Source organism: Pelmatolapia mariae, linkage group LG20 (assembly GCF_036321145.2).
Source record: "Pelmatolapia mariae isolate MD_Pm_ZW linkage group LG20, Pm_UMD_F_2, whole genome shotgun sequence".
NCBI lineage: Eukaryota > Metazoa > Chordata > Actinopteri > Cichliformes > Cichlidae > Pelmatolapia > Pelmatolapia mariae.
This window is the reverse complement of record NC_086244.1, coordinates 28,086,539-28,109,886: the sequence shown is the minus strand read 5'-3', so window position 1 is coordinate 28,109,886 and position 23,348 is coordinate 28,086,539. Positions and strand designations below refer to the sequence as shown.

The 23,348-nt window shown below is 40.0% G+C and overlaps 1 protein-coding gene across 5 annotated transcripts; it reads right to left on the bottom strand.

Annotated features, from left to right (window-relative positions):
* Window positions 1-2,947: 2,947 nt before the first annotated feature.
* Window positions 2,948-23,348, bottom strand: ampd2b (adenosine monophosphate deaminase 2b). 5 transcript variants are annotated; one of them, XM_063463228.1, is made up of 19 exons: window positions 17,680-17,788; window positions 17,338-17,478; window positions 12,114-12,238; window positions 11,896-12,026; window positions 11,746-11,814; window positions 11,555-11,657; window positions 11,266-11,455; window positions 9,720-9,861; window positions 9,490-9,579; window positions 9,219-9,348; window positions 8,909-9,103; window positions 8,681-8,812; window positions 8,382-8,545; window positions 7,619-7,745; window positions 7,363-7,526; window positions 6,628-6,748; window positions 6,234-6,407; window positions 5,323-5,433; window positions 2,948-5,240 (listed from the first exon to the last, which is right to left on the bottom strand). In XM_063463228.1, the coding sequence occupies exons 3-19, from the start codon at window positions 12,141-12,143 to the stop codon at window positions 5,025-5,027; spliced, it is 2,289 nt and encodes a 762-aa protein (XP_063319298.1). In that variant the 5' UTR covers window positions 12,144-12,238; window positions 17,338-17,478; window positions 17,680-17,788; the 3' UTR covers window positions 2,948-5,024. The 5 variants fall into 5 exon arrangements, with proteins under 5 accessions (XP_063319298.1, XP_065325672.1, XP_063319299.1 ...); XM_065469600.1 differs by having other exon boundaries at window positions 17,342-17,478; XM_063463229.1 differs by having other exon boundaries at window positions 17,338-17,473; window positions 17,680-17,786.

Genomic DNA, 23,348 nt, shown 5'->3' with positions numbered 1-23,348 from the left:
GAATCTAATATAATCTGTTTCTTAATGTATTTTCTTTAAAATACTGTGTGTGTGTGTTTAATATCATAATTAGAATAATCCATGATTATTATAATGCCATGAACCATTGAGCAAAGCATATTACTTGATAGATTCTATTAGGAATGCTTCCAAAAGGCATCAACAGCACATATACAGTGGATATTATTCACAGAAAGTTTTTAACCAGGCTGTAAACATATTTATTTCTGCTGTTAAGTTATTGTAATTTGAACATTTTAAATACTCTTTAAATAAAACAAAATTAAATGTTCACACTTCAGATGTTTTGGTAATTGAATTTATTTATTTGATTGGTCGATGGTAATTTTTTTTATGGGTAATTGAATCTTGCTGACCCTCCTGGAGTGTCTCGTTTTGGGCCGGAGAATGGTCTGGTTTGTTACCACTGGCCTCTTTTTCTGAACTTGACTGCTGTACTGTCACATACTGGGCTTGAGAAATGTCTTGTAAATGTTGGACTAATTTTCTTGTTGCTTTCTTGTGTCTTGTAGAGCCCTGCAAAGACTCCTGAAGTAAGATATTTCCTTTTTCTGGAGTTGGTTTTTTTAATGGTTGTGTTCTCCTGGTTTTTCTTCGCTGTGATTTCCAGGTAGGAAGCTTTGGTTTTTTTCCAACTCATATTTTAAGTTTTGGACCTTCAAATCATTTTTCTTAGAAAGAGCCTCACTGGTGCAGAGTTTTGCTTTGAGCTCTGCAAACTCACAGTGGGCTCTTTGTTCTTTTTTTGTGTTTTCCAACTTCCTCTTCTAGATTTGTTTGAGTTTTGAGGAGCTGCTCGTGGTGTTGTTCGATCTGCTCCTGCTGGTTTTTTACATTGGACCTCTAAATCAGCTTCTCTAGTGGTTTTCAAGTCTGAAGAGTGTGTGTGGAGATTCTGTGGTTTGTGTCGAAACCTCCACACTGAGCTCTGCAGTTGTGACAGCTGTGTTGCTGTCTTCAACAGTAGTGTGACTCACCTCAGGGGTGAAGTTCTCCTCTGTGTTGCAAAGATCGGTGACAGCACTTGGAACCATAAGAGGAAAGGGACAGGTGCTCAAGCCCCCTCCCCTCTGCATATGCCTGGCACAGTGCACCCATGAATATGGATGGGCTAAATTATGATTTATAAATCCACTTCATGTAAGCCAACTTTGAATCTTGTATGTGAGACTTTTGTTTTATTCAGACACAGCTGAGTCATGGTGAGTCGACATATGTCACGGCTGCAATGGCAGACGTGTGGGGTTGTGGTAAGGACCCAAACGCAGGCACCGGACGCAGATCCAGTGAGTGAGCTTTACCTAGTGAGGTGAAGAGGATACAGGAGGAACAGAGAATGGCATACAGAGAAACTAGGAAAAACCTAAACTGAGAAAACTAACAAAACTGACCTGAAACCTGACCTGATATGGTGGAAACACGGAGAGACAACACAGATGGACCAGCAACAAGCAGCAGAAAACACAGGGCTTATATACTCACAGGGGCAATCAGGGAATGGGATACTGGAGGGCAACACAGCTGTGAGAAATCAGAGCTGACGAGACAGGGGAAACGTAAAATGAACACACTGACATAAGACAAGGACCTTCAAAGTAAAACAGGAAATACAACAGGTATGCACAGACACGAGTTTAACACAAGATATGGCAACAGGGAGGGAACACAAAGACGTGGGACCAGGGCAGGCACAGAGACACAGAACAAAAGGAGCTCGAAATAAAAAACAGAAACAAAACCTGAGACCAAGAAATTCCCAACAAGAATGAACCTAAAACATAATATAATAATCAAAACCAAAACCACTAAGTCCACAGACTCAGGACCATGACAACATATTTGGACTCATTACACAGAGCAGAGCCAGTCCAAGGTTTTATGGTTTTACAACCTTAAGCAGAATTTGAATTAGCACCCCCAACCTCAGCTAAAGCCATCCGCCATCAGTATTGACTATATATTGCCCATGATTGTTTATTTCTGTATTATAAATCTAGCACAGTGATGTCAAACCCCCTTTTTGTTTCATATTGGCCACACAACAGCCCACTTTGACCTTGTGTGGGCTGAACAAGTGAAACTGCCCTTTCTATCAGTGTAAACTTTAATCCCTGAGATATTTTAATACAGGCTTAGTCTGTAGTCTGCTTATGCCTCTTGCCGGCTCTGATACAGAAAAGACTGAAGATCAGGAAACTAATTCATGCATAATTTACTGTGGACATAAAGCAACAGTGATGTTCTGCTTTTAGAAAAATTCAGTGTAAATTTATGATACAACTTGAAAAAGAAGGATATGGTGCTGTCCAACTCGTCACACACTTTGTTCACTTTGTCATCATAGGGTGTTGTGTCCAGAATTTTAAAGTGAAAAATAAAATTTAATCCATTTTAAAATAAGGCGTTGTGAATACTTTCAGGATGCACTGTATCTGCTGTGGGCACCCCTTATGAATAAGGGAGCAGTTCAAAGTAGCTTTCTTTATGTAAATTTCATTTTCAAAAGGGAACTACATTTTCAAGAGCTTTCTGTTGTTGTCTTCATCAGAAGACGTGATTTGAATATCACTCCTTTGTTAAACTAAAATACCTTATTATCAGACATATTTTGATTGTATGATAAACAAGCTATTTGCATATCTTCAAATCATGTGGATTATCACATGAAAAATATCCGAAAGCAAAATATAGCGATACAGAGAGTTTTGTGCTGAACTTGCTGCTCACTCTGACTCACAGGGAGGGGGGACGAGCTGGACATGAAAACAAAGTGCTCTTTGTTTCGTGTCTTTTACTCATGATTATCAGCTACTGACGCAAGCACTTCTTACTCCCATGTTCTTAATCAAGTGATGTGCTGCATGTTTGTTACTTTTGAAAACCTTTCCAAATGCATTTGCTCTGCCTGTTGAAAAGAGGAAATCACTCCAATGCAAATAAGATTTATTTTTTACAGACACAAACAGCTTTACTGAACACAAACCACACACACGTTTCTGTGGGAGGACACACAGTGCTTTTGAAATAGCAACAAGCAGCCTTTTGATGACACAAGGGCCTAAACTGAAGGCAGGAGTTTGTCAAGTTAGCAGATTCTCAGTTCTGTATAAAAATGACTTTTTGTTGATTTGGCAATGGTTGAACTTGTGCAAGGAGGGAACACCGAGGGAGGGGATCAGCATGCACCACTCACTGTACTATTACTCAGAAATAACTTAATGTAAAGGACAGATGGTATCATAATTAAGTTTAGACTGCCAGAAACAATGTCACAAACTAGGAGTATAATACAAATGAGAAGCGTCACTGCACACAAATGCTTATGTGCCCTCACTGCACTGAGTCATTGAAACGACTGCTAACATAACAGTAAAACTATCTGAAGACTGAGACTTTTTAAGCTAGTTACCCTGCATAAGGTTCTGTGGGTAATTATAGCAGAAATGTCAACCATATACCCACAACAGTTCAACCACCTTCGTCATTTTTACTATGGACATTATTAAAAGGCTGTTGTGCCGGATGCTGAACCAATTCAATACAAATGTCATGATTTAGTAAATGTCACGATTTCAGAAACTATTCAACAATAAGTAATATTTGTAATTTATTTGGCTGTTAATTTAGGAATGGGTGTGTTAGCATTTTAAGTTTCTGTCTGGTCGGGGTGAATTCCTTTTCTACAAGGAAACAAAAATGTTACTGAAGCAGGTTAAACTTTTAATAAACTCTAACAGACTCGCTATAAACAGATCAAACCCCCCTGACTAGACTAGCAGCTACAAAATCATTTGCCAAGAAACACTCAAGTTAAAATTATATTTGAACATCTAAGTCTCAAATAACCCAATAATAATTAAGTTAGTGTGACTGGAAAGGCGTGTGACCCCATTCAGTCAAAATCAATCAGCTGCTCATAAAAAGGGCATGACTGCTGCAGCTCAACTTGTTACACAAACCACAATCTGTAGACGCAAATTTGCTTTTACTAATACTGTGGATGTGTGGATTTTGAAGTAATTTGAAAGTGAGTACCAAGGACCAGTGCCACTAGTCTGACGAAAAAATGAATTTGTGAAGTCACGATGACTTTAATCTTTGACCACTGAATTCTAATCAGTTTGTCCTTGAGTCCACGCTAGTGTTTAACTCTTTCCTCAGGTTTCACTGCGACTGCAAGGCGTAGTTTATTTTGTTGGTCTAAAAGTAATGTGAATTCTTGCTGTATCCTGCTTTGCTTAAGTTTAAGGTTCAGGTTATTTCAGGTTATAAAAGCCTGGGAGTTCATCTGCTCCATTTCTCTGGTAGCCTTCCACGTCTATATAGCCAACTTTAGTTTACTCTCCGTGGGACGCTTACGCAACACTCTTCAGTACATTTCCAGTCATCCATGTATCCTTTGTATGGCCTGCATTACTGGTGCCTTGAACACCCGCCTTACTTTTGAGACATAGTTGAATAGTTTCTATGCCCTCTCCTTTCTTATTAGTTTAAGCCTTTTATGGATTCTCAAGACAGCTGATCTTGGTTTACTTAAATTGCAAGAAAGGCCTCAAAGAGACCTGCATGGCGTTACGCTGGAGTCTTCTTTCTTTGTTGGATCCAGTGTATTTTTTTATGAGTTGATTAAAATTTTGAATGTGAATGTTACTCAAATCTGATACAGGAAGAATTACATTGTATAAACATGTAAATATGACACAATATGGTCACAAACCATTAAAAAAACAAAACAAATTAAAGAACAAGAGATGTTATGAAATTCTAATTACTGTGATAAAATAAAGAAAGAGGGACTCAAAAAACTAAAAGAAGCAAACACCTTGGGTGCACAGACTGTAAATTCTCTCTCTGATATTGGCTACTAGCATCTCTCATTATCTTCCTATAGCGTAGCTTTTCTATTTTTACATGATGTGATATGTTTATATGTAAATCTGTGCAATGTCCTGATGTAAAAACAGGGAATGTGGTGAGAATTTTGTTTGTGTTGTGCAGCATGGTCACTTCTCTGCCAGCACAGCTCCCATACAAAGACTTCCCTCCTCTCTGATGGTCTCCAGCTCATCTGTGTGAATGGCCTGTGTAATTAAATTTAACTCCTCACACATGGTCTCGTACCGGTACGCCACACGGATGTCAGGAACGTTGGTTCGCCTGATGTCATTGCCTTCCTGTCCCTCTTTAATGTAGTTTGGGCCCAGCCAGTAACGCTTTGCCTGATTTAAAAAAAACACACACAAATATCATATTAAACACTGCGAACACCAGAATTTGCGATATGCAACAAAAAATGTATACCTTATGAGAAAATCCACTCATCAGTACACTGTTTCTGGCAAGCTCACACATGTCACAGGAGCTCAGTTTCCACACTTGAGCAGCAATGCTGTACTCTTCCATCAATGGCTCCTAAAAAATACACGCAGACAATTATATAAAAGCATTTTGTAGCGAAAATGCAAAGTTAAAGCTGAAAATTTAGTTTAGTTGAAAGATTTTGTCTGAAGAGCTTAAAATTTATTTGAAATATCCAAAGCTGAATTTGCTGAACCAGCTCAATTACATTAGAACACAAAAATATAAACGAGGTTAAATGCAGAAGTAGAAAAGGAGTGAACACTGAGGGAGGGTAGAATTACCAAAAACTGAATATTGTAATAAGTAAACCCCAAAAAGTACCTAAAATAAACATCACTTGTTGAAATTGCCTTTTTTTTAAAAGAAGTAGTTAAAAAAAGCAAAACCTGGAGCTGAAGTGCATCAGAATGAAGAACACACACACACGCGCACGCACGCACGCACGCACACACACACACACACACACACACACAGATGGGAGCAATATAGCGGGTGTTTTTTTATGCCAAACTGAAATAACAAGTCTGAATTTGTTGAATATGAATCTACCAATCATGAGCAGCTTGTTTCTGATTGGTTCCTGTGTCTGCAAAGCACAGAGCTTTTCCAACAGTGGCTCCCAGGCTCGGTGATTCTCTCCCTCCGAGCTGGAGATCTGTGGACTCAGTGGTCTCTTTCTTTTTAGACTTGTGCTTGCTCTTTTTAAAAATTATTTTGTTGTGAGGTTTATCTCAAAATGTGCTATAGAGATACATTTTGACTTAGTTACTTTACTTACTTGTGATTTTACAGTGAATTTATGACTTAGTGAAGGTGGAGGTTTAAAGCATGTTATTAAATGTTTGATTTACCTTGGTAAAGTGAAATTGCAGAGGGTCATCTGTAGACAGAGAGACCATGAGGCCTCTGGACAGGTACTCTGGTAGTGGGTTACGATGGTAGCTGAGAAACAGGCTGTTATTGCTGAGAGGAGACATGGCGATGCCTACCTGGGCTAGGTAGTATAGATACTGCAACACAGGAGCCTGGAAAGAAAACATGGCACAATGATGACTCTGTAACAACCAAAGCATCAGAAGTACATCAGGTCTAATTTTCCAAGATCTTATAAGGAAGAAACATAATACATAATAAATAAAATCTAATAATAATAATCTATAATCTGAGGCCCTCATAAACTCTTGGAAAGATAACCTCCCCTGTATGTGAGATAAACAGCTGCTCAACAGCTGTTGAAGGTCACACCTTCCTGAGCAGCAGCCCATGGGAGATATTCTCGGACAGCATGAAACCAGAAACCAGGTGATGGATCGGCCCCGCCTCGCCACAGTGAGGACGCAGGACGAGTGTGTGGAACCCCCGCTGCCTAAAACAATAAAGCCACACAATAGTGAGAGCTGAGTTCAGCTGTGTTAGGGCTCAGCGCAAATGAACACTCTTTGCTGCTTCCCAGTGACTCATATACAAAGAAGATGACAGATAAAAGCAAAGGGCGAATCTCCAGTGTGTATTGTTTGGTCTGTAACCTTAAGCACTGTCGAAACACAGAATTTGGATTTGTTATCTAAGTTTTTTCAGCTTAATTCACATGAGATAAATCTGGGCTTTTTGCCTTTTTTATCCAATAATGTTATTAATCTTTATTATTGATGTGCTGCATGTACTTTACAAAAACGGTCTTTTTGTGTTTAAAACAAAGGTTGACAAACTGTACAGATTTTGCAAGCGGGCATTTTTGCAAGGAAAGTAATTTTTTAACACTTCCTTTTACAAAAGCATTAAAAATCTTCACCTATTCCTATCAGAGACCAAGATACTAATAACTATAACAAAAAACCCCAAAAAAACCCAACGTTAATAGCTAAAATGACACATTAAGGACTGATTTATTTGTCTAACTGATGTTAAAAACACAAAAGATATACAATCATGGATCAAAAATCTCAGGCAGTCAGATCAAGTAAAGTCTGATTTATGTACCTGCGCAGGTGATTCAGCACAGTCATGTTTGCATACATGTAGTAGAGGTAGTAGGAATAGGGCGGGTTGTCCTCTTCTGTCCAGTTGACTGGGAGCGGACTGTCCAGGTTGAAGATATGTTGCTCTGGTTTTGATTCATCATCCACGCTGTCGAACCCCACAACCTGTTTGAGGGATGAAGAGCAGATCAATAAAACGACTACCCAAAAAGTGACTGCAGTAAAAGCGAATGACCAAAAAAGCTTAGATGTCGTACGTGCTGAAGGAAGAGGTGCAGCTCTGGGTGGCTGCTGGGGTTGACCGTAACCTCAAACAGAGGCATGAAGATATTCTCCAGCATTTCTTGGAAGTTGCACAGCTGCTTCTTCGTGTGGTAGACGTCACTTTGAAGAAACAAGAAAAATAATTCAAGAAGCCCACAGGGGAGATAACTAAAGAATGGTTTGAGGAAATAATAGATATCAAATCTTTATTTTACTCATGTTTTCAACAGATATTTACTGAAGGATCATTCATAATATTGACTTGGATTTGTGTCAGAGTTGCTAGATACATGGAAATGCTTAGTTTTCAGTATAAGTTATATAAATGAAACAAAAACAAACAACAAAAACTAAACACAGTAAAAATCTAAACACTAATATCTCTTTTCAGGCATTTTCCAGTTATTTAAAAAAAGAAGAAGCCAAAACCGTTTAATATAGGGACTATTTTCTTTTTACTGTCTACTTCTGCAGTAGTTTTGCGGTAAAATATAAAACATTTTGTTAATGGAGAAGATGCACGACAACTTAGTTACGTTGCTACTCTTCTTTTTATCACTCAATTTTTGTCACATGATATATCACAACACCACATTTATATTTACAAATGTTACATAACTTCGAGTAGCTTAGCAACAAGGGAGTGCAAGTATCATCAGTTTTTATTAGCTTACTTAAAATCTGCTCTAAAGAGAGAGGGGACTGCTTTTTCACTGTTGTTTATTTAATTCAGTTTGCTACTCTTTTTAAACTCACAAGAGTCGTGGCACTTGGACAAGCCAGCGCACGTTGTCGGAGTAGACCTGATGTTTGACTGCCCATCTGGCCAGTTTGTCCCACTCGTTTCTGGAGCGGCCGTAGATTGACAGCCTGAGCTCCACGTTCTGGTACTTGCTCTCCTCCAAGTCGGCCATCACCTCCTGAGAAGAAGAGACACAACAAGTCAGCCAGAGGGCGCCAAAGCCCAGAGAGTCCGCCTCCAGGTACCAGAAACGACTGGTCTGTGTAAGAAACAAGTGTTTGCAACTTCGAGTGTTTGTGCATACAGTGAGCACCTTAATAATGTGACCAAAGTATTTCCCCTCAATGTAGTTGTCCGTTTTGATGAAGATCTCTCTCAGGATGGACTCGCCAATGGGATTATATTTGGCATTGAATTTGTCAAATCGGTGGAAAGTGTTACGATCCTGCAATAAAAAGGTGAAATACGGAGTCACAATCTCTGACCAGGCAGCACCTCTGAAGACCTTTTTTTTAAAGTCTCCTTTATGGGCACTACTCACTGCATGCATGTCCAGTGTGTCAACACTCAGGTCAAAGGCTGTAAGGTTCATGCTCTCAAACACCTCCATCAGTGTCTGACCCCTGCCTCTTTCCATGTGTACAATCTCTTTGGGATACTTCTTCATGGCTCTTTTGATAAAACGTAGAAGGTGCTTCTGGTTCATGCAAGAGGAAGCATGAATGTGCGTGTCAACCTGCGGAACAAGTCAGACAAACAGGGAACATAAACCCTCTATGATACTGCAGTCTGCTTCTGGATTTAACAACACTAACCATGACTGGGTGAAACAGAAAAGCTCTCAAGTTCACCTTACGGATATTATAAAAGTCTCGATGTGGGACTTTCTTCTGTGCTGCCAGCTCTTTCATCTCATTGAGGAGGATGTGCATTTGGAATTTGGAGCTGAGGTATTGCAGACGTCTATAGCAGAAGGACTTTCTGTGGCAAAGCCAAACAAAAGACAAATGATGGACTCTTTCTGTGACAGTCTGAAAATAAACTTCTGTTGATCCTTTTTGAGAATCTATTTTTTAACTATAAGGTTAAATTAATAATTTATTAAAAATGTGGAAAACCTACACTGGCCCGTTTATAATGAGAGCCATCATGACGTTCATATCAGCGATGTACTCCTGCAGGTCTGGATACGGCAGATCCAGCTCTGTGGTCCTGTAGGCAACATAACAACTAAAACACTCTTTCCTGCAAGCAAAATGTGTGAACTCAAGTCTAAAAGCAGACATGAATCTAGTCACAGTGAGGACGAAGCATGTGTGCAGAAAGTAAAAGATTCCCGACAGATATCTCACTTATCCATAGTGGTCCTCGTCGTGTACAAGTGCATAACACCATCCACCATCTTACAGCCGTAACCCATATCAGGGGGCATGCTGGCGGGGTCCACGTTCTCATAGGGGTGTGTTTCAGAAACAGGTGGGTGCACTGTGGCATCTAAGAGGAGACAGAATGATCCAGTGTGTCACGACTTTGATCAAGGTGGGCAAGCAAGTGCAGCTATGGTCTGACTTTAACTGCCTACATGCTGTGACAGCCTGTTCTCGGGTGTGCAACAGATGGATCGTGAGATCTGTGGGTGTCCCTGGTTATGTTTTAATATGAGAGAATTGCACAGATTACCAAATATTTCTGAGCAAGAATAGCCTGAATAGAGCACTCAAGGACACAGGTGCAAAAAACTGTTGGTAATTATTATTATCTTCAAGACTGAGCTGAAATTATCCTGCAGTTAAATCTCCTGGGTCAAATTTGTGATGAAATAAATAACAGCTTTGATTTGTATTGAAATATTTAAAAAATTGAAAAAACACATACATTTCTTCTTTTCTTTTTTTTAGTCTAATAACCCAGATAAACTAAATTTACAAAGACAGACATTTACATTAAATAACACATTGACATACAAAGACTCCTAACATTTTTGAACCTTTTGAACCGTAACATGTTCCTTATTTACTTGATAAAAACTAGTTTAATCATGGGTTTAAAAAAGATCTGTTCATCCATCCATCCATTCATCCCTCCCTCCCTCCCTTCCCTTCCCTTCCCTTCTCCTTATCAGAAGTTAGGTCACAATTTGCTCCCAGGCCAGAGATATATATGATCTTCAGGTAAGGTTCTGGGTCTTAAAACCCACATCTAGGGGGGCACCCTAACAAGATATCCAAATGACCCCAACTGGCTCATTTTAACATTGTGAAATAGTAATTCAATGCTAAACTCCCTCTGGTCTGGATGTCCAAGTACCTCTCCCTATCTCTAAGGCTTTTATATACGACTTTACTCTTCAAGTAATTAGCCAGGATGCATGACCATATGTTTTTTGTTTTGTTTTGTTTTGTTTTTTTGGGGGGGATGATAAATCGTTTTTCCTTTTCAGGCCAGTCCCTTCCTAAACTCAGAGCTCTGCACTATTTTCCACTAAAGAACCGTATCCTGCATTTTGGAGGTTCTGACTCTCATCCTGTCCCTTTCACACTTGGCTGAAAACCACTCCAGTGCACGCTGAAGGTCATGCTCCAATGAAGCCAACAAAACCACATCAACCGCAAAAAGCAGGATGCTATTCTCAGGTTTCCAAAGCAGACAACCTCCTTACCCCATCTACAGAATCTGAGATAAGGGGAAAACCAGGCAGAGTCCAACACGGACTGAAAACGTCCCTGACTTTGTGCCAAGGACACAGACAACACTCTCACCCCGGTTGTAAAAGGACCTGATTGCCCGTAACAACAGACTCAGAACCTGTAGGGTATACTAAATAAATATTGTTTTGACTAATTTAGAGTACAGTATAAAATGATGCAAGAGCAATGGTGCAGATGAGGACATTCATACTTGCAGTGACTGTGGTTTCTGGGATCTCTTCCTCATAGATATCTAAGTCTAGGGGTCTCTCACTCAGCTCCTGCAGGTAACGAGCAGTGGTTCTGCAGAAGCTCTGCAGCGACAGGCCCATGTACTTTTGCCTGATGAACAGAGCTTTCACTACACATTTGGCAGCATCCAGCAGATCTGTAAATGGAACCTTGATAAAGGACAGAAAAACAGATGTCTTCATGAGAGATTTGACTGTAAGGGAAAAAAACACACATACAGTCTTCCTGCAGTGACCACTCTGACTTACCCCACATTTCTCTTCTCCAGAAATAGTGACTCGCTGGTACTCCCTCTCAGGGACTGGTTCTCTCTCCTGCAGGTCAGGAATTTGGCTCTGCTCCTTCATGTATCTTAAGATAGATAAATAAACATATGAGATCACCATTCTGGCAGTTTAAGATGAGCATTGAGGGGTTCATGTGACTACGGTTGACTCACTCAAGATCTGTGGCACTGTCAGTCTTCATGAACTCTTGCTTGGCTCGTAGGAGGATGTCAGGTTCAAACCTGAGATCACAAACACAAAGGCTGAGTTGAGTTCATAGTCTGACTGCAAAGTCAAGTACCTCTTTTGCCTCTCGCACTTACTTGACATCCTGGCTGATCTGTCGCTCAAGGCGATGACGTTTCTCCTCCAGCTGTTCAATGGGGCTGTCCTCTGGAAATTCATAGGGGGCGCTCCGCATCTCACTCTCTGCCAGGCTGCGTGAGAACAGCTCCTTCAGACAGAGACAAACAAAAATGAAAGCCACGGCGTAACTTTGAACATCACTGGTTAATTATTTGCACAGTGGCTGAACACTGACTTCGGCAATCTCCTTGTATTTTCCATCCATGGAAGTACGTAGGTCAATGGATTGTTTCAAGGCCACAGGGATCCCAGGCAAGGAATGCTGGGAAGTGAGGAGGTGGCGGGTACCACGGAGATCAACTGCAGATAAATAGGGAAAGAAAGTAGGCACTGAGCAGTTTCTCTTCTGTGATAACATATTCTCAGGAGCCTTATTTTGAGACTTCAGTAAATAATGGTCTAATTACAGTATGAAGAGAAGAAACAACCCACTGAGTGGAGCACATGGGGGCTAATGTTTGCTGTTTATCTTTATATCATGTCTTCGCCTGTGCTGCATTTTTAATAACCTGTAGGAAATAATTTGTCATTGGTGTGCATGATAATAGCAGCTTGCTTCCATTTAGGGTAATATTTTATAATACAGCCCATGACTAATGGCGTAATTAAGTTAAATTTAATTGTATCTAATTCGAAATTGCAATGTGATTATATTTACTTACAAATACTTAATATCCTGGTAACTTATTGGAAAAAACAACAAATATTTCCCCATCTTACATCATAAGTACACTGTACTCTTGGGCGCACGGGCTGTATTATGGAGTAGCTTAAACTTGCCTAAGGAGGCACATATTATAATGTAAGTAATTTTAAGTACATCATAAGTAAAAAAGAAGAATTGAACAATAGAAACATCATTATGCATCATAAATGTAGGATTGGAAATATTGTTTTCCTTCAAAATGACTAAGAAACATAAAATTTTAAAATGAGTTATGTTGTACTTAAATTTACCTACATTAAAGTTTTTTGTCTCCCATTCTGTAAAATACCTGAAAGTTAGGCAAGGTTATGCTACTCCATAACACAGCCTGCACCCCAAAAAGATGGAGCAATAATGTTTGGTTTTCCACTAAATTACCGGGAAATTACGAAGTACTAAAAATGACATGCTCAGTACTTACATTTATTTACAGTATAATTATTTCTTTGTTTACTGTAAAACACTGACTTCTTTGTTATTATGCAAATATAATTACATTTTGACTTCAAATGAAACACACTGAATGTCCATTTAATTACAGGGGAATTTTAGCCTTAGTTGCGGGCTGTTATAAAGTGTTACTCACTTTGATTTAAAGATTTACTGTCAGAGTCTAAGACGTTTACTTTTTTCTAGGCTCCTCAGAATTATCAAATTATAATGGTTTCGGTGGCTTTCGTGGTTCGTTAAAAAGCTTTTGAGCATGAGGTAATGCATTGTTACAAATTGAAAAAAGCACATCTCAGTCAGGGAAGCTCCACTGCTAAAAGCTTTTTATTCACCCAGCAAAAGTATCGATTCAGTGTAATTTACTCTTAATATTGCATGTTAGGACTGATAGGATTGCTTGTAAAACTTTTTCAAAGTCACCAAAACAATCTGCAGAAGCTTGTTGTTCCTCTTCACACAGCAGTGGAGGTCTGAGCTCAGTGGCTGTTTGTGCCTTCAGACACAATGAGCCATTCAGGTGGAGAGCCCATCAGCACATACACCGACTGATGCAAGCCATTGTTGCCATTGCAAGGCTAGAGTTTTATACAAACCCTGTTGTCATGGGAAGCTGAAGAGGAGAAAATAAAGGAGGCTGGTTCTTGACATTCAAAGATTTAGGACACAAGAGGTATGAGTGGAAACTGTTTTTTTATAGCACAAAAGAAAACAGAGATCGCACTTTCCCCTCTCGGTGTATATTTAGACAGATATTAATCTTCCCCTTGAAACGATGCACCTACCACTGAAATATTCATCATCCTGCTAAATATTTCATCCTGTGCATGCTAGGCTGTCACTGAGACTGTTGTCCGTCAGCATTTATAGACCATACACACAAGAAGGTCAAAGAGGGCGCACTGTTTGATACTTAAAGTCTGCACTCAAGTTTGACTTATTTAACGCAGCATGTCTGAGCATGCCTGCTCCTTGGAGAAAGCAAAGGAGACCAGAGAGGCCAATTAACTGGGCCAATTAGCACTTCACAAAAAGCTTCATTAAAATTTATTTAATAAAAAAAACACTCAGTGAAGTAGGCGAAATGACTGCTATAAAGAGAGATGGTGGTAAAATAATTGGCTGGACCACAACTCACCACCAGTTTATCACCTTCTGCTTAACACCGTCCAATCAGCGCTTCCCACTCCCACTCACATGGACTACAAGGGAGTAAAGTCAAAACAAGCACAGTATTTCTGGCTAAAAGGTTTTTCAGATCATTATGAGAAACGCAAACTTTTTTCTTAATTATTTGAGTATGATAATGTTTTGCCCTTTAATAGTTGAATGAGGAGCGAATTTTAAAGTTTAACTCAAATTTCATATAAAAAATATCATTTTTTACTGAACTGTGTTGAAGAATGATCTTTGATATTTGATATATATTTATTAAAAAGCAGTTACATTTGATTTAGGAGATGCACAGAATCATCTTGCATAGTTTCCTCTCTGAAATACACATCAGTGCTAGGAAAGTCTAAACATAAATGGTTGTAAAATCTTCTTTTCTATGTCACTTTGAAGATTTTTTTTTTCTGCTTACACACTCAGCAGGTTCAGTCCAGTTTAAGTTTTCATCATAGTGCTATCAACAAACAAGGCAAAATTAGCCTCAAGTGAAAGTTGTAAAGCTGTTTTTTGTTTTTTTTTGCATATTTATTAACAATCTGTTTGGTTAGAGTCACTATGCATAACTATAAACTCACCAGACACTTTATTAGGAACACCGATTTAACTGCTTGTTAATGCAAATATCTAATCGGCCAACTCAAATGCTTTGAGTTGGCCAATTTGTTGGCATGCAAGCATGAATTGATTGGAATGACTATGAAGGTAGCACAGTTGATGGTGCCAGACTACCTGAGTATTACAGAAACTGCTGATCTATTGAGATTTTCCCACACAACCATCTCAAGTGTTTAAAGAGAATTATTCAAAAAAGATAAAACATCCAGTGAGCTGCAGTTCTCTGAATGAGATGCCTTGTTGATGCCAGATGCTGGGGCATATCCCAATTACCATGGGGCAAGAGGCAGGGTACACCCTGGACTGGTCACCAGTCTGGTACAAGGCTAACACAGAGACATGACCCCATGCTTAACTTTGGACTATGGGAAGAATATCCAGAGAGGCCGCACACAGACACAGTGAAAACATAAAAATGCCACACAGAACTGGATATTTTAATATTCATAAAATATTTATACTTCAATATTGGAAAGCTAATATTTTAAGTACTTTATACTCACTTCAGGTTGAGTTTGGAAGCCATAATTATAATTTCCCACTATTTTGACAGTTTTTACTGCACACTAACTGCTGATACAAATAGCTGTTAGTAGCAGCTCTATTCATAATGTAAATATAAATATATAATAAATCATTTATATAAATAAGAAATTATACTGATGCTCATATAAGTCAGCTTCCTCTTTCCAAAAGCAGGGCTGAGTCACTAAAAAAATGCTGCGATGCTTCAATCTCAGCTGAAAACTGAAGTCACACATAGACGCTTCTCTGCTATTAAGAAAGGGCAAGTCTGTCAAACGTAGCGGTTGCCTAAGATATTTCTCTGCTGTTATTCTGGGAGACATCAAAATCATCATGATTACAGCGGACACTTGTGCGGAGGGCGGGAGGTGACCAGTGGCAAAGACATGCATGCTGGGCCACAATAGAGCAGCGCCTAGCCAAGCCTACCAGACCCCAAGCTAATCCCCTAATGGTTGCTATATTTGGATCAGTAGCATCAATGGTTGCATAACAACTCATCCCCCAACAGAAGAGCAAACCACTCAAAAATTAAAGTCAGCCATAATTCATTTGCCTTTAAACTATATATAATCTGGCAGGCTGAAGCTTTTAATGCACTATGAGGCAGGTGCATGAGGGTCCGATTAAAACAAATTAAAGTGTCTCCAGGCTCTACCACATGTGTTAGAGCAAAAAACACTTTGAACATGAGACAACGCAGCTCACATGCTCTCTCACAGCTCGTCACTACATATTGCCTCAAAACAAGGTCAGATAGTATCAGCTTGCAGAGAGACTTCCACCACATGAATATTTCAGTAGCAATACAGAGCATGGAGAGGTCCCAGCTCCAGCTCAAGTTTTACAGCATGGTGTAAAAAGTCACCACAGATGCAACAATAACTGGGAAGTCAACCTACTCCTGGAGCTGCTTTTTTCCTCAACCTTGTACAGGAATAAAACTTTCCAAAGAGCGTTAATATTCCCTGACCGATTAGAGTTAAGATTACAGGATGGTGATATTTGTATATTGACTGTCTTTTACCTCTACACCCTCCCCTCTTTGTGTCTACAACCACACAGGCCATGCTTCACCAAATGCTTTCTACCTTCTTCCACTGACTGTGCAGCTTTCAGCTCACAAAAAATGTCAGTGACTCACACCCTCTGTAGCAAATCTCTCTCAGTGGAAGCCGTATGTTCTCACCGCGCACATGTGTCAGCACTGCTGAGACGGCAGGATTACTGGTGATGGACAAGTATAATTAATAAGTCAGGGGAGTAAATTTGGATAGTCTCGGAACCACTGTTTCAGTTGTTTTTCATCGATGGGTGCAGATTACCACTTCAGCGTAACTAAATGACCAAATTTGGCGACTCACCACTTATATGGGCAGTCTCCTGGTCATATAAAAAAAAAGGATGCTTTCCAGCTATGCATCAATCAGCCGCCATCTCTCATTACTGAAAGTTCTTCTATGCCGAGTGATGGTTTAGTCTCTGCAGCTGCACAAACTGCATGTTCACAAATCTCCTCTCTGTATTTATTTTACTGTTGTCAGACTTCTCAGTTGAACCATAAAGAAAAGCAATACCAAAACTATAAAAGGCTCAATGCCCACTAGACTTGAAAAAAAAATTTCTGCAGGGTCTTGCAGTTGGAGGCGTAGCTCAATTTATCGATCCTGGCTGCTTCTCTTTGCACGGTTGCACCTTTAGAGCACTCTCAAAAGACGCGAGAAAAGCAGTTTTTGGGACAATCAATCGACACACATTCTTCTCAGCGCACTAAAGACAGCACTGCTCAGGGCTGTTACACAAAGCCATCAAGGGACAGGCAGAGGAGAGTGGCAGTGATTGGGAAAAAAAGAAAGGAAAAAAGAAGGAGAGCGAAAGGGTTATTTGGGCTTTTTTTTTTTTTTTTGCAAGGGATGAGGGTAGTGGAGCGTACCTGCCTCCTCAGAGCCTGTGTTAACCAGCAGCTAGCAGGGCCGAGGGAGGAAAGAGAGACAGAGAGAGGGAGAGAGAAGCTGTCCTGGCAGGGAGATGGAGCATGCCAAACAGCAAATGGCCCAGGATGGCGTCTGCTGTCCTTTTAAGATGGGTTAAATGTGATGGCAAGGACAGAGGGATGGCGAGAAACAAGAAAGAAACACTTCAAACAGTCAAATGTCAAAACTGGCAAAATAAAATGAAAACCCCCCACACGCATACGTATGCTTTCACATCAATGCACTAACAGAGTCAAACAGTCATACCCTCTGCTCGCTTAATCTGTCCCTGTCATACATACAAAGAGCTGGTCCAGCAGATCCATGAACTCCCCTTCACATCCCAGTATGTGACCCCCCCCCTCTGCTCTGTCTGCCTCCTGGTTCAGGCCAGCTGTCGTTGCACTAGCTGCCTCTGGAGCTGATCCTCCTCATTTGAATGCCTCTGACATCTATCTGGAACGTACCACGGGAGGGTAAGGAGGCAGGGGGAGATGGCGCACATTACCAGAGGATGTGCGCTACTACTGCTATGAGTTACTGCAACAAGAACCCCCCCGCTCCTGTCTACCTTATAGTCCATGCTGTATTTTGCTGAGGGGACCATGTGTTCAGGATGTTTGTGTCCTCAGTGTGTGTGAGTAAAGCGGTGCTGTCTCAGCAACAAGGTTTGAGACGTCATTGTCTCTCTCTCTCTCTTTTTTTTGCCGCTGAATAGTAGCAGTGTGAGAGAGATGCCTGTCCGATAGATGCAACCTGCCTCCTTCTCTTCTCACATGAATGAAATTAAAGGGCCAGCTATGTTGTCCCCATTACGGTTGCTGCAGCAACATAACACGCTGCAGGTCTGCGACTGTATTCCCAATCACAGAACTATGCATATGCTATTTGAAATTATTCTTCAGTAACACAATGACCCGCATTTCTACAGCCTGATTTCAAAATATTAAACATTTGGAAAATAATCCACTGAATAAGCTCTTTACTTTTTTTGATATACTTTTGTAATAAATGTAAATTTGAGCTGGATAACAAGCAACAATGTGGATCTCACTGTAAAAATGTGGTGAAAATGCAGTGAAGGTGGTGAAGGTCCCAGTTTATATATATAGATATATATCTATATATATATAGATAAATATATATATAAAGATTTTAGTGCATTATGCTTTTGTTTTGTGTCTGAAACACAATTAAGGCTCATAAACAAAACTCTATGTGGCTTGAAACTTGAATCTGTATCATGTTAAAAAGTGAGTGCTTGCGTCAAACATCTTATCTTCTCTTGCTCAATATTATTCAGCTCAGTTTGTCTAAACTCAGAGCTGAGTAAAAGAAATTCCTACCTTTTCAGTCCCTATCTTAGACTCTTTATCTATGCTTTCTTTTTATTACAAATGATACAGGAGCCATTATTCTCGCTTGGAACAGATTTAACATCTAAAAAAGAACAAATGAAATAATAGCTCACATTTTCTGAACTTCAGAAAAGAGTTCAGAAAATGTGACTGAAATGAAGTAAATTGTGCGTTTCTTTACTTTAGCAGCAGAAACATATGTGAGGAATAAACTGCAGTTACCTGTGAAAAAAAATAAGACATTGATTGGAACAGACCCAGGTACCACAAGGTGAGAAGCGGGGTACACCATGGACAGGTCGCCAGCTGGTCGCAGGGCCAGTCAGAATTTCTTCATAACAAATTACATGTGATGCTGCTGATGCAGGTAATTTGCATAGAGTTTGTCTGTGCAGCTGTACTGGACTACAACAAATTTCTGATTTAAAAGCACTCTGGCCATCATTATACCATACTGCAAAAAAAGTATCCTCTTTTCAAGCTCCAGACTCAAACATGATGCCGTCAAACAAAGTAGAGCACTGAAAAGTCCATATAACTACCAGCAAATTATCACTCTGCCTCTCAAACTAAAAGGATGCTTTTCTTTTTTCAAGGCACTCAGATTCCAAATTGCTTTCAAGAGGTCTAATCAAATTGTTGAGGCCTCGGAGAAACAACACTTACTTCAGACCAGACTCCCTCTGATGGTCGAACACAGAGTCACACACTGATTAATCAAAGCCCTGAAAAGTGTCATTCTACAAAAACTAGCACCGAGGATCAATATGGAAAAAAACATCAATATGTTGAAGAGTGCCTCTCTGATTGTTAATATGCTTTGATAATTATACATTTCATTACAGATTAATCTAGATTAAATGAGACATTGTAACAATTATCTATTCACCATTTTCAATTATAGCAATGCCTCATATTTTTATATAAAGATGTGTTTTCATTCATTCTTCAATCATGAATTAAACCGATGATTTGCAAGGGTTATTTTGACATGATTGGCATGAAAATCCCAACAGTTCAAATCCAAATATACTCAGCTGATCTGGATAATTTCAGAATCAAGAAAATATTTTTGCTTTCCATGTTGAAGCTTTTACGTTAGGACTATTTCCTTACAGAAAAGATTATTAAGCACCGTAATTACTGCTAATTACTCACTTATCTCTGCTGCTCTAGTAGAAAGCTGTATTAAAAGGAAATACTTAAAATAAACAAAGATTCCTCTAAATGTGTCACACAAACCACTGAAAATATTATCTATATTTTAGCAACTAGATGCTTTCTAGTCTTTCTATTGAAGAATATATCTGTAGTAGCTGGCACCGTACCTTTCAAACAAGACAACTCTCCACAGATCAATGTGCTGCAAACAGCAGATGACATCAGAGGACTCTGCAGTATACCCCTCGTAGCACCACATTATTAAGTACGTGCAAATATCCTTTGAAACGATGGTCCCACCCCGAGGGCACAAGTCCATGAGACCCGTATGGGGCCAGATAAGTTGGTTCATGTAAGTAAGAGGTATACCAACAGCTAGCCTGCAGCACAGACTGAGGATGGACATGAGGAGTGACTGACTGAAGGTTATCAGCTGAAGGTGTGTTGGGGTGGGCACCATCGCTGCCTCCGTCAATCATTAATGGCATCATTACAGGACCTCTCTCGGGTCATTACTGTAGTTTATGACACAGACTCTGACTTATGTGACATGCAATGATGACAAGGCGTGACACATCCGAAGGAGGTGTGATCGAGATGTGGGCGAAGTACAGTGTGTCAAAGATCCATTACTGTATGAACGACCAATTAGAATTTTGTAATACTTGAAATTGTGTTTGATATTTATTTTTTTATGCTGTTCTGCCTTTCCAAAGTGCTAGAATGCCTTTTCCAGCCCCAACTCTGACCCTTCACTGCATTTATCTGACAGCTGCTGTATTGAAGATAACGATAGCTAATCAATTATTGCGAATCTGTGAATAAACATCCACTGCTACATGTTATTTGCACTGTTTTAAGTGGTTCAACAAGTGGAACACAGCGCAGAGCACGGACTAGCCAAACTGGTGAGTGGGTGTCAGTCTAATATCGGCACTGGCTCTTTCACAGCCACAGAAGTGATTCACCTACTGCTTCTCTCTCTGCCGAGGTTCGCTCCACAAATCCTGCACATTGTTATAGAGTTTCACTGCACAGCATATGCTACACCACAGCCTTTCTGCCTGATGGACATGGTGCAGGGTATTATGTGTACAGAGGTTTTACAACCCTTGAAGAAATTTAAGCTGTGAGAGATTCATTTAGTTCTGTTTATTCCGCTCTGCTGGATTTAATAAGATAAAAGCTCTTCCAGCATGGGGAATATCAGCTTAAACAACCATTCAGCAGAGCAGCGAGCACACAATCTTGGATTTATGATCTCTAATAAGCAGCTGCAGCATTATTAAAAACCTTAGTAATTCTTCAAATAGAACATCTAATATAGTCACACTCTCGCTAACCTGCAACCTGTTTTTATTTTTACTTCATCTTATACAGACTGCAGTGTACTGTAGTGGTGTGAACTAGAGGGCGTCCTTTTGAAAAAACAAAAAAAAAATGAGTCACTTAAATGTCATATTTGCTTACTCAGAAGGTTCCCTGGATGCTTTAACAACATAAAATGTGATGTTGTCCTAATGTGCCTCTGTGGAGACTTTCTAAATCAAACCCCGGAGGCTTCAGTACTGAATCTGTATTGGGCAGAGACAGCCTGCGCTTCCTGTTTCTGCCAGTGCTGCTTCTCTTCAATGATTTCTTCCAACAAGAAGGCAATTTTGGAGCAGTAAATGAGGATAATTACAGGGAGCATTTCGACTGGAAGGAAGGGGGGCTGACAAATCCCTCAGACCTCCTGCTATTGCATTTATTGTCAGGGTTGAAAATCAATCCCTAACTACCTCGCGAGTCATCATAACGTCATAGCATGCTGCTGTCTATCCCCAGTGGTGACATGACCTATCTGAAGGAGATTTTTTTAAATACGTAGTATATTTTTTAAGAACATGTTGTGCGTGCATTATGTCATACCAAACTCTCAAATGTATTCCAGTGAGGAAAGACTATATTACTTCCTCCAAATGAAATAACATCGAGACTCGGATGTCTTCTTCTATTTAAATACAGTTATCTATGGCTCAGTTCATTTTTTTGAATCAAAAACCTGCAGTGGGGTGAAATGATTTAATATTTGCGTATTTTTCTTTCTCTCTGAAAAACAGATGACCAGCAAAGACTGACTATAGTTCTGAATGACACTGAGGTGTTTGATTCCTTTTAAACAACTCATAAGATCTAAGTATGATCTGTCATTATATCATCATTTGCATGACGTAACTGTAACTGAATGAACACATTTTGCATTTCAAAGAAGACTAATGAACAGAAATAGCTGCTATTTGATCTTTTGGTCATTGTATACTCTTTGTAGTTTCAGTGAAAGCCTGACCAGCGTGTGCATACATCAGAAGGGAGGCTAATCCTCTCATTCAGTGGGGGATCAAGTCCTGAGGTACCAACCTACATATTCTCTGCAGGCTACATACCACCATGGGGCTGAGTGAAAAACACCGCTGTTGCTGTTTATCTAAGCATCCTATCCCGTTTCTTAAAGGAGAAGACTAATTATACATGCTGTACAGGGACTAAAATATTTTTTTTCACTGCATGCAATATGTTTCGTAAGTATGCAACAATACAAACCACTTCCAACTTGTCAAACAGCCTGTAATCCTTTAGGCTAAAACAGGCAAAACATCAGTTTTCACCTGACAACAACAAGTTACGCAACATCAAATTCGTTCCATACAGCAGCAGCCGGTCATACTGTAAATCTACTTTGGATGATCCAGCTGATGCATGTTGTGTGTGTTCTAAAATGAAGCTGGAAAATAAGAGGTGAAGGGCAAAACTAGAAGCCAGAATGCTGACATTAAACTGCAGGGTATGAAGGCAAAATCCCCCGCAGAGCATCCAAAGCATCCTCTGCTGCACTGCTCTAATCAACAGGTTTGCATTTCCCAACTACTTACGAAGAAAAAGTAATTACCAAAGATTCTTCTTTCATGAGTTTTTTCTTGTTTTCTAAAATAAAATAATCAAATTTCACCTAAATATGCATAGTACAGGGCTAATCCCCCTGGCTTCAGATCATATTATTCCTCCTTCTGTTACAAGATCAGGATGCTCAAACCGTCCTCCCTCTGCAGTTACAGTCTGCCACCACTCACCTGTGCTGGCTGCGTACTGCAGGCTTCCCCTCTTCCTGAAGGGAGACAAGGGCTTGTTTTTGGCCCCTGTGCCCCCAGCTGAGTTCCCGGAGGTCAGGTTGGAGGACATGTTCCCGGGTCTTGCTGGCTCAAATTGGGAAAAGAAGAGCTGAGTGAGTCAGAGCTGCGGCTGACGGAGCAGCGATAAGAGACACAGTGAGAGGACAAGAGAGGAGACCGGGGACAGACAGGAGAGGAGAGGAGGGATGGAGCACAGATGCTGGAGTCGGTGCCAGTCAGCGTATCCGTGTGTGAGTGTGTGTATATGCGCGTGCTATGTGGATGTGAGCAGGGATTTCCAGA